This window comes from Oratosquilla oratoria, chromosome 6, assembly GCF_046742065.1.
Source record: "Oratosquilla oratoria isolate Oo_2021 chromosome 6, ASM4674206v1, whole genome shotgun sequence".
NCBI lineage: Eukaryota > Metazoa > Arthropoda > Malacostraca > Stomatopoda > Squillidae > Oratosquilla > Oratosquilla oratoria.
The window spans coordinates 68,831,117-68,843,616 of NC_134782.1; the positions used below are offsets into that span (position 1 = coordinate 68,831,117).

Genomic DNA, 12,500 nt, shown 5'->3' on the forward strand with positions numbered 1-12,500 from the left:
TGTATGTACGTATGTATGTGTATAAATATATATATATATTATATATATATATTTATATATATATACATATATATATATATATATATATATATATATATATATATATATATATATATATATATATATATATATATATATATGTATGTATATATATATATATATATATATATATATATAAAGGTTGGATAGAGAGATGGAGTGAGAAACGAGGTGAGAAGGAGAGTGGGGGTGAAAAGGGAGCTGGCAGATAGGGCTAAAGAAACATTACTGAGATAGTTTAAACAGAAAGAACAAGTGAAAAAAGATTAGGAAAAGAGGTGTGGAAAGCAAAGGTGGGTGGAATGAACTTGAAGGGATGACTGAGGATGAGATGGATGGATGGATGGTGTGACAGGGGCTTTGAACAGGGGGAGAATGTCTGCTGAGCACGGGTGAAGGCTGAGGATAGGGAGTATGTGGAGGATGGTTGTGTATGAGAACCCCTGCTTCAAAAGATTTGTGGATATTGACACACTGTACTCTTTTAAAGCAGTCATCACAAAATTATTTATACACTATTTAAAAAACAATCAAAACATTTACATAAACTGTGATATATATAATTAAATCCTAAAAGAGGAAGTGATATTGCATGACAAAGATCATCATGAACCTCTTAGGAGAGCCAGGCTCTGCTGGTGCTAATCCACGTGGCGATACTGGTGAGTGTGCTGAGGAGGTGGTGAGTCTGGGTGAGCTGGGACCTGGTTCAGGAGCAGCTGCCTCCACAGGCTTTTCTTCTAGCAGCTCAAACCTCTTCTCTGGAACTGGTGGGGGTGGTTCATACATACTCTCGCCCTGCCAGTTGCTGCAATGATAATGAGAACATCAATTTTAAAATGGCAAGTGGCAAAATCATTTAATTTTTTTCTTCTCCAGCCTAGCAATATACACTATACATGATAAAGCATAACCCAAGGTATCTATCAGACATGGGGTTGTGTGTGATGGACATCTAAATTTTCTGGTTAACCTAGTTGTACTCATAAAATTTCCATTCTCACATCACCTGACTTTGTCTTTCATAAAATATATTTAACTTCCAGAAACCATATAAAATTTTAATGTATTCAAACCACCCTTAGCAAACCACCTTCTCCTCAATATCCATTTTCTCATAAATTTCATTAGCCTACATCCCAAGAGGCAGGCCTAATATGGCTTACCCTCACCACACATACCAAGTATTTATTTGTACAAAATCTGGTCTCAACCCTTCACTTTGCAGTACATATGTAGCATCATTCCTCTATGAGTAAAGATTTTACCATGACACAAATAACCTGGACATCCAGTCCATACAGGTGCCCAAAAACAAACCCTAAAGCATTAGCTGTATACCAACATGGAATCACTACTGCATGATCCATACAGTCAGTAGCCCAGAATAAGGAGGGAGATTTAGAGTTTGGAAATGTGGTGGGGGGTGTTGGGAGTCATGATGGGGTTAGAATGTGAAGGAGTGGCTGAAAAAATATCAAATCAAGCATTTCCCTCCTTGACAGCTCTGTCACCTATAAAATTGACACTACATCCCTAGTTGTATTAGTGTGGGACTATTTCTAAGTCACTAGCTGAAAGTAATTGGAGGGGAGCACTTGCCAATTCTCCAGGTTTTGAAAAGGTGGAGGTGAGAGGGTTGACAGGTTTTGAAAATAAGCAATTCTACTATCCATCTTGCAGAATCACCACAAGCAGATACCCATCATTAGTCCTACCAAAGGATTTCATTCTAGCTAATTGAAAATTCTTTTCAGATAAGAGGAAAAACTTCATTTCACAAGTTAACCAATGATCTTGATTAATCTTTTCAGGATCATACTGTCAATTCCTGCATATCTAAGGATTTTGTTCTGGATTGTAACATTAACAAATATCACCCATGGAAAAGTACATCATTACACACATACAAACATACATATATCCATGCCCTTAAGTGAACTCCATCACATGCACACAGTGTAACTAATGGCTAAAAGATCAGACAACATATTTCCAACACACACTATATCACATCCCCAAATAAACCCTAACACAAATTAAACCACAAGAAACAACTACATAATAGAACCAATCATTTATGAGGTTAAACTTGATATTTAAATTTCCCATAAATGTAAATATCAATTAAACTAATGTTAAAGCTGTCAACCCTTGGACCCAATGCTGATTTCAGCAAATCAGAGTGGCATAAAAACCATGACTGAATTGAGGGCCACCAGTTATTAGTAGAACACAGGCCCACTGGGATCTGTGTAGTGTATCTTTTCCTAATATAAGTGCATAAGGAAAAGGGTTGTGTTTAGAACCTTCCACTACATGCAAATTAGGACTAGGTAGGTGAAATACTAACACAGGATAATACCACACAACTTTATCAACCTTAACCTATATGCCTAAAAGAATTGGCTCACCTCTTCTTGGTAATGATGTTTGGATCATCATAGTTGTCTGTGTCAGTCTCTGGGTCCTCAGAGTCTCCCCTGCCAACCTTTGCATATGGGTGTTCCTCTGCAAGAAAAGGTTACGGCTCTGACATTAAAACTGACAATTTACAAAGAACACACACTGTATGTTTTATGTACTAAGTTCAGAATATTACCAAACTGCAGACCTAGATATATTAAGTACAGGTAGCATCTGAAATAAAAATTATGTAACATGTACAGAGAAAGACCTTAGTTCTCCTTAAAGGAGACAGCTGAGTAAAAGCACATAGGTCACACACAGTGCAGCAAGATACAGCTCCTCCATGCAGCTTCTTTCCATATTCACTCATCTATAGAGCATATGCATGCCCTTTGGGGCCACAACATCCACTCAACAATTCACAAATTTACTCCCCAAATTTCTATCTTTTGCATTCTGCAATGCTCTATTTACATCCCACATTTACCACAATCCCTTTCTACTTTTCACTCTATAGTGGAACAGCATCTGCTGGACTGTTAGGAATACAGGTATAGGACCTTCACTCCCTTGATTTACCATGATCTGCACTAGCTCTGTGTAGGAAAATAAAACAGTTGGGGTTCAACATTGTATAGGCATATAACAAATCAGGTACATTTAATGTTTTCATTTGATCACACTGGAAATCTAGGACTAACCTAATATCTATCTACACACCAAGGTCTTTTTCCACTTCACAAGGGAGGTAGCCAAATCAAAAGACACATACCCACTCCCACCCATTCCACTCCCATCCACCACCCTTTCCTCCCTCTCATCTTAGCTCCTCATGGATGACAGGTCATCCCTGTGTCCCACCCACTGCCCTGGGTCAGAAGCAATGTAGCAAGATAGATATATATATATATATATATATATATATATATATATATATATATATATATATATATATATATATATATATATATATATATATATATATACACACACACACACAATCTCCTCTGAGTATCCATTCCCAAATGTCTATTTCTCATTACATTTTTTAATTCCCCAAGGTATTTACTTGCCTCTCTCAATCTACATTCTACCTCCACCTCCACTCCTCCCTTTCCCACCACATTCACACCCAAGTAAAAACTATCCACTTCCCCCAGTCTCTCTTCCTTAATACTCACTTCCAGTCTGCTGCCACTTTCACCCTTTGTACATCTCATTACCTTACTTTTACATACATTTATCTTCAACTTCCTTCTTTTACACACCTTCCCAAACTCTGACACTAACTTCCTCAATCCCTCCTCTGATCCTGCTACAAGCACAGCGTTGTCAGCAACAACAATTGGCTGATCTCCCACTTTTCTCCATTTTCTTTAACCATTTCCAATCCCTGGCCCATTACCCTTGCATTTATCTCTCGCACCACTCCTTCAATGTTTTGAACAGCCAAGGTGACATAACGCATCCCTGGTGAAGTCCCACTTTTATCGCAAACCACTTACTCTCCATTTTTTATTCCAACACAAGCTCTACTATTATCACAAAAACTCTTGACTGCTTTTAAAAGCTTTCCTCCTATCCCATATATCTGCAGTACCTCCCACAGTGCCTTCCTGTCTACACCTGTCATAAGCCTTTTCCAGATCCATAAAGGCCCAAAAAACATCCTTACCTTTTCCTACAGCTTTCTTACATATCTGTCTTACCACAAAAATCTGATCCACACAACCTGTCCTAAACCCACATTGTTCCTCACCAGTTACTCCCTCTGTTCCTCTCTTAATCCTCTCAATCAAGATCCTCCCATTAGCCTTCCCAACTACACTTAACAAGCTAATCCCTCTGAAACTACTACACTCACACTTGTCCCCTTTTCCTTTGTAAAGTGGAACTATACAGGCACACCTCCAGTCCTCTGGCACTCTACCCTCTCTTAAACAAACATTAAATAACCTCACCAGCCAGTCCACCATCACTGTACCTCCTTTTTTTTTTAGACAGTCTTCATGACACCCATCCAACCCAGGTGCCTTACCTGCTCTCATCATCTTAATAACCACCTTCACCTCATCTTTCCTTATTTCACCGCCATTTTCCTCACTCACTATCATTTTCTTAGCACTTCCCATTGCAATTACCTTTCCCTCCCTATCCTCCTTCACATTTAGCAACTCTGCCCATTTTCCTCTTACTGCTGTTTCTTCCATTATCATATCTCCATTCCACTCTTCTTGAACTCCTTTTCTTTCTCATTTAAGCAGTTTACTCTAAGCACTTCCCTACCCTCTGTTCTTTTCCTTTTTCTCCATCTATCCTCCACTCTCAACTTAACTTTCACAAAAAAAATTATATGATATTCCCCAACTCTCTCCCCTTAGAACATATCCATCCAAAACTCTTCCTACTATTCTCCTGGTTTCCACTATGTAGTCCATTAAAGCTCTATCTACCACTCTTCCACCACCCTCTCCCATGTGTACTTATGCTTGACTTTCTTCCTAAATACTGTATTTGCTACCATCAACTCTCTGGACACATCACCATCATCACTATGATATTTTCCTCGAACTCCACACTTACCTCTCCCCTTAGAACATATCCATCCAAAACTCTTCCTACTATTCTCCTGGTTTCCACTATGTAGTCCATTAAAGCTCTATCTACCACTCTTCCACCACCCTCTCCCATGTGTACTTATGCTTGACTTTCTTCCTAAATACTGTATTTGCTACCATCAACTCTCTGGACACATCACCATCATCACTATGATATTTTCCTCGAACTCCACACTTACCTCTCCCCTTAGAACATATCCATCCAAAACTCTTCCTACTATTCTCCTGGTTTCCACTATGTAGTCCATTAAAGCTCTATCTACCACTCTTCCACCACCCTCTCCCATGTGTACTTATGCTTGACTTTCTTCCTAAATACTGTATTTGCTACCATCAACTCTCTGGACACATCACCATCATCACTATGATATTTTCCTCGAACTCCACACTTACCAACCACTCTGCGTCTATTGGTTCATTTACTACCCTAGCATTAAGATCTCTCAATAACATTACATTGACATTTCTCCCTAAACCCTCTACTCTCTCATTTAAGTCTATATATATATATATATAAAATTGCTTTCGTCTACACTCTTCTCACTACCAGGCCCATATGCACGTACAAAAACCCACATCTCACTTCCCAATTTCACCTTCATCCACATAACCTTGAAGAAACCTACTCCACCACCTGTTTACCTATCTCTTCATTTACTAGTATAGTCACCCCCTCTCTCCCTTGTCCTCTCTTCAATCCGAGACCCTCCCAACTACATTCCCATACTCATATTCGCCCCCCTCCCTTTCAACTTAATTTCACTCAGTGCCAACACATCCATTTTTCTTCTCACAAACATACCCTCTATTTCCATTTACTCTCATCTGTACCACATCCATGTACATTAAAAGACCCAAACCCCCAACTCCTCCCAGACCCTCTCATACCTTTGCTTTTTTTTTTAGGAATGCCCCCCTTGGGATTACAAAAGAGGATGCATAATCTTATCCCCGTCCCATTTTTTTCTTTTTCTTTTACGACTCAAGTGGGAACCCTCAGTGTCAGTATTCTTCTCTCCCACAACAGGGTTTGGGAAAAAAAGGAAATGAACATTCAGAGAAGTAGTACAGGTCAATATATGAGTGGAGGGACAGCATAATGGAGGGATAGTCATAGTATAATAAAGTATCATCATTTCTCTATGTAACAGTACTGGGAGACCTTAATGCTAGGGTAGGAAATGGTCCAATTGGAGTGGTTAGGAAATGTGGAGTTCCAGGAAAGAATTGTAGTGGAGAGTTGATGGTGGAGATGTGTCTGGAGAGTTGATGATAGCAAATACAGTGTTTAGGAAGAAAGTCAAGCATAAGTACACATGGGAGAGGGTGGTGGAGGGAAGGATGGTAGATAGAGTGTTGATGGATTATGTAGTGGTAAATAGGACTATGATAGGAAGAGTTAAGGATGTACATGTGCTAAGGGGAGAGGGTGGGGGAATATCAGATCATTTTTTGGTGGAAGGTAAGTTGAGAATGGAGGATAGATGGAGAAAGAGGAAAGGGACAAAAGGTAGGGAGGTGCTTAGAGTGAACTCTTTAAATGAAAAGGAAAAGGAGAAGGAGTACAAGAAGAAGCTGGAGGAGTGGGAGGGAGTGAAGGATAGAGTAGAGCTAGGTGTGGAGGAGGAATGGGGATGGTTCAAGGAGGGAGTCACAAAGTGTGCAAGGATGGTGTGTGGAACAAGAAGGACAGGAGGAAATAGAAGGAAGGGTAGTGAATGGTGGGATGAGGAAACAAAGAAGGTTGTAGAAGAGAAGAAGCGAGCTTTCACAGTTTGGTTACAAAATAGGATGAGGGAGTCATATGAGAGGTACAAAGAAAAGAAAAGAGAAGTAAAGCAAAAGGTAAAGGAGGCAAAGAGGAGAGCAGATGTGAAGTGGGGTAAGAGTATGACAGAAAATTTTGAAAGTAATAAAAAGATGTTTTGGAAAGAAATTAAGAGAGAAAGAGGAGGCGAATCAAGTAGAGAAGAAAAGGTAAAAGGTGCAGATGGAGAGATAATAATGGAAGAGAAGGCAGTAAGGGGAAGATGGGCAGAATATTTTAGGGAGTTGCTAAATGTGAAGGAGGATAGGGAGGGAAAGATAGTTGCAGTGGGAAATGCTAAGAAAATAAGAGTGATGAATGAGGAAAATGGAGGAGAAATAAGGAAGGATGAAGTGAAGGCAGTTGTTAAGATGATGAAAGCAGGTAAGGCACCTGGGTTGGATAGATGCCATGCAGAATGGCTAAAGAAAGGAGGTACAGTGATGGTGGACTGGCTGGTGAGGTTATTTAATGTTTGCTGGAGAGAGGGTAGAGTGCCGGAGGACTGGAGGAGTGCCTGTATAGTTCCACTTTACAAGGGAAAAGGGGACAAGTGTGAATGTAGTAGTTTCAGAGGGATTAGCTTGTTAAGTGTAGTTGGGAAGGCTTATGGGAGGATCTTGATTGAGAGGATTAGGAGAGGAACAGAGGGAGTAATTGGTGAGGAAAAGTGTGGATTTAGGACGGGTAGAGGTTGTGTAGATCAGATCTTTGTGGTAAGACAAACATGTGAGAAAGCTATAGGAACGGGGAAGGATGTTTTTGGGGGTTTAATGGATCTGGAAAAGGCTTAGGATAGGGTAGACAGAAAGGCACTGTGGAAGGTTATGCAGATATATGGGATAGGAGGAAAGCTTCTAGGAGCTGTCAAGAGTTTTTATGAGAGTAGTAGAGCTTGTGTCAGGATTAGAAATGGAGAGAGTGAGTGGTTTGAGGTAAAGGTGGGACTTCGTCAAGGATGCGTTATGTCACCCTGGCTGTTCAACTTATACATAGATGGGGTAGTGCGAGAGGTAAATGCAATGGTAGTGGGTCAGGGATTGAAGATGGTTAAAGAAAATGGAGAAAAGTGGGAGATGAGCCAGCTGTTGTTTGTGGACAACACTGCACTTGTGGCAGGATCGGAGGAGGGATTGAGGAAGTTGGTGACAGAGTTTGGGAGAGTATGTGATAGAAGAAAGCTAAAGATAAATGTGGGTAAAAGTAAGGTGATGAGATGTACAAGGGGTGAAAGTGGCAGTAGACTAGAAGTGAGCATTAAGGGAGAGAAGTGGATAGCTTTAGATACTTGGGTGCAAATGTGGCAGGAAAAGGTGGAGTGAAGGTGGAGGTAGAATGTAGGTTGAGAGAAGCGAGTAAATGCCTTGGTGGATTAAAGAGTGTAATGAGGAATAGACATTTGGGAATGGAAGCTAAAAGGAGACTGTATGAAGAAGTGATTGTGCCAACAGCACTGTATGGGGCAGAAACATGGAACATGAGAGAGGAAGAGAGAAGGAGTTTGAATGTGTTTGAGATGAGGTGTCTGAGAAGTATGATGGTGGTTACTAGGCTAGATAGAGTGAGAAATGAAGAGGTGAGGAGAAGAACGGGGGTGGAAAGGGAGTTGGGAGATAGGGTTGATAAAAGAGTATTAGGATGGTTTGGACACATGAAAAGAATGAGTGAAGAAAGACTAGTAAAAGAGGTATGGAAGGCAGATGTGGAGGGAGTGAACATGAAGGGACATCCTAGGATGGGGTGGATGGATGGGGTGAAGGGGGCTTTGGGGAAGAGGGGAATGTCTGTTGAGGAAGGATGGGAGAAGACAGAAGACAGGGGTGAATGGAGAATGGTTGTATATGGATGATGTTGTGATGCATGAGGTGGAATGGGCAGGGGGATAGGGGGTGAGGTAGTATGTGTGAGCAAAATTTGATGCAGCCCGAAGGGATTTCTCCCCGTCTTCTCCTTTTATGCATGGGGGGACGGAGAGGAGGGTCGCCGATTTAATGAAGCGGCCTTGCTGTGGATGTGCTGTGTCTTGCGACACTGCTTCTGACCCAGGGCTGTGGACAAGGTGCAGGGATGACCCATCATCCAGGAGGTGCTAAGATAAGAGGGAGGGTGGAAGGGTGTGGAGTGTTTTCAGGGATGGAATGGGTGGGAATGATTTTATGCCTTTTCCTTTTTGGCTACCTCCCTTGTAAGGGGGAAAAAGCCTTGGTATATGTATGTATGTATTTAGGAAATGAACCAATTGACAGTGTGGTTGGGAAAATGTAGAGTTACAGGATAGAATCGTAGTGGAGAGTTGATGGTGGAGATGTGTCTGGAGAGTTGATGATAGTAAATACAGTGTTTAGGAAGAAAGTCAAGCATAAGTACACATGGGAGAGGGTGGTGGATGGAAGGGTGGTAGATAGAGCATTAATGGACTATGTAGTGGTAGATAGGAGTATAATAGGAAGAGTTAAGGATGTACATGTGCTAAGGGGAGAGTGTGGGGTAATATCAGATCATTTTTTGATGGAAGGTAAGTTGAGAGTGGAGGATAGATGGAGGAAGAGGAAAAGAACAAAAGGTAGGGAGGTGCTTAGAGTGAACTCTTTAAAGGAAAAGGAGAAGGAGTACAAGAAGAAGCTGAGAGAGGAGTGGGAGGGAGTGAAGGATAGAGTAGAGCTAGGAGTGGAGGAGGAATGGGGATGGTTCAAGGAGGGAGTCACAAAGTGTGCAAAGATGGTGTGTAGAACAAGATTGACAGGAGGAAATAGAAGAAAGGGTAGTGAATGGTGGGATGAGGAAACAAAGGTTGTAGAAGAAAAGAAGCGAGCTTTCACAGATTGGTTACAAAATAGGACAAGGGAGTCATACGAGAGGTACAAAGAAAAGAGAAGAGAAGTAAAGCACAAGGTAAAGGAGGCAAAGAGGAGAGCAGATGTGATAAGAGTATGACACATCTTCAATAAGTATGTGATCAAGAACACAGCATGCCATACTTACTCTTTGTTAGTTTAACATGGGCATATGGATGATTCTTCTTGACTTTGGCATAGGGGTGGGCTACACCACCATGTCCAATTAAACCTTCTGTCCTTGCATCACCTTGATCTGAATCTGATGATGGAGTAGTTTCACGAAGGATAGCAGCACGACCACCAGGACCTAAAGCTCCTGTGGGTAATACCTGCACACCACCCTTCACCTTCGAACCACTTGTAGGACCTGTGGAGGATTTTCTTTCTTCATTATTTTATTCTAATTCTTTACACATAAATTCATAAATATAATGAATTTGCTCAAATGATTGCACATCTTCCATATATAATGCAAGAATTTTTTCTAATAGACAATACATTTAAATGCCTACTATCCAATACTTTTGGTGACATACTACCATGAATATGGGGTATTTTCACTTAATCTATCATTACTTTTGAATATGTATGTATGTATATATATGTGTGTATATATATATATATATATATATATCTATATATATATATATATATATATATATATATATATATATTGAAGTGTGAAGAAGTCCTAGTTGGTCAAAACATCAGAAATAAAACTTCCACGGATTCTTGGCGTTTAAACTCACCACCCTACCACTCATATATATATATATATATATATATATATATATATATATATATATCTATATATATATATATATATATATATATATATATATTCGTAAATAGCTGGAGTCCAGGAACCATTTTTATGGGAGAAAGTACTGTATACGCTGGACTCGACGTTCGTAAATTTATTCCGACGTTTCGAACCCTGTCCGGGGTTCGTCTTCAGGGTAATACAGTGGTAGCAATGGAAATGTACATAAATAGGGGGAATTTGGTACACTGGGACAGGTCTCCACAGTAACCGTTATAATCCAACGCAGTTAAACCAAATCAAAAACACAAATGAGAAACAAATATAAATAAAACTGTAAAATAACCAGTGCAATACTTCCTTGAAAACATTCACCAAGTTTACCATAGAAAAAATATATATATACAGTATATAAAGAAAATACAGTGAAAGTTGTAAGAATTCAACCCGCTACCGATGGGTCGCACCACTGTGCACCCCCGTGGAACAAATGTCCCGCATAGCATGTATTATCACGAATAAAAGAAATTGGAACAAGAACACAAAATCCATCAATATCATAAACATGCAAAAAAGGAAGAGTACACATTGAAATAAATAAGAAATGCAGTGTGAAAAAATGTCCCCCAAGATTGGGTATAAAAGCTGTACGACGTGGCATGCCACAATGTTTTCAAGGAAGTATTGCACTGGTTATTTTACAGTTTTATTTATATTTGTTTCTAATTTGTGTTTTTTATTTGGTTTAACTGCGTTGGATTATAACGGTTACTGTGGAGACCTGTCCCAATGTACCAAATTCCCCCTATTTATGTACATTTCCATTGCTACCACTGTATTACCCTGAAGACGAACCCCGGACAGGGTTCGAAACGTCGGATTAAATTTACGAACGTCGAGTCCAGCGTATACTTTCTCCCATAAAAAAAAAATATATAAATATATATATATATATATATATATATATATATATATATATAATATATATATATATATATATATGCAATAAAAACACTAGGAGCGTGTGTTCACAAATGCGTAAATAACCACTAGGAAAAGTAAACTAACGAAGCAGAGCGCTTTCGTGTAATTACATCTTCAGTACAGATACAAAGAAGGAATTATAAGATGAAGAAACAAGGTACAGAATATATGACATAGTGAAGAGGGCATTCGGAGAGGTAGTGGAAGAAGTACACGTGACGGACGTATGGGCCGTCCTGGTAGCCAACAAGTATGGGACGTTTGGGCCGTCCTGGTAACCAACAAGTATGGGACAACTGCTCATAATTTATATTACAATTCAAACAATTCAAAATTGTTTGAATTGTAATATAAATTATGAGCAGTTGTCCCATACTTGTTGGTTACCAGGACGGCCCAAACGTCCCATACTTGTTGGCTACCAGGACGGCCCATACGTCCGTCACGTGTACTTCTTCCACTACCTCTCCGAATGCCCTCTTCACTATGTCATATATTCTGTACCTTGTTTCTTCATCTTATAATTCCTTCTTTGTATCTGCACTGAAGATGTAATTACACGAAAGCGCTCTGCTTCGTTAGTTTACTTTTCCTAGTGGTTATTTACGCATATATGTATATATATATATATATATATATATATATATATATATATATATATATATATATATATATATATATGTATATGTATATATATATGTATATAATATACATAGCCAAAAAGAAAAAGGCATGGAAACCACTCCCACCTATTCCATCCCCTACATACTCCACTACCCTCCACCCTCTTCCCTCCCTCACATCCCGGCACCAAGGGCTTTTCCTGTTACATGGGAGGCACCCAGTCAAGGCATACACCCACTCCCATCCATTCCACTCCCCTTCACCACCCTTGTTCCCCTCTCATTTTAGCTCCTAATGGATGAAGGGTCATCCTGTCTCCTGCCCATTGCCCAGGTCACAAACAATTCAGAAAGACACAGTACATCCATTACATGGCCACTTCACTTATACAGTAACTCTCCCTCCTCATCCCCTCAAAC

At 39.8% G+C, this 12,500-nt stretch overlaps 1 protein-coding gene across 3 annotated transcripts in view; it reads right to left on the minus strand.

The window, feature by feature from the left end:
* The window catches only part of LOC143026572 (uncharacterized), a 79,889-nt gene that overhangs the window by 37,677 nt on the left and 29,712 nt on the right, over positions 1-12,500 (minus strand). For all 3 annotated transcript variants that reach the window (XM_076187193.1, XM_076187195.1, XM_076187194.1), the window contains exons 5-7: positions 9,856-10,077; positions 2,454-2,550; positions 653-847 (exon numbers count right to left, since the gene is read on the minus strand). In XM_076187193.1, the coding sequence (XP_076043308.1) occupies positions 653-847; positions 2,454-2,550; positions 9,856-10,077 (514 nt within the window). The remainder of the gene's footprint in view (positions 1-652; positions 848-2,453; positions 2,551-9,855; positions 10,078-12,500) is intronic.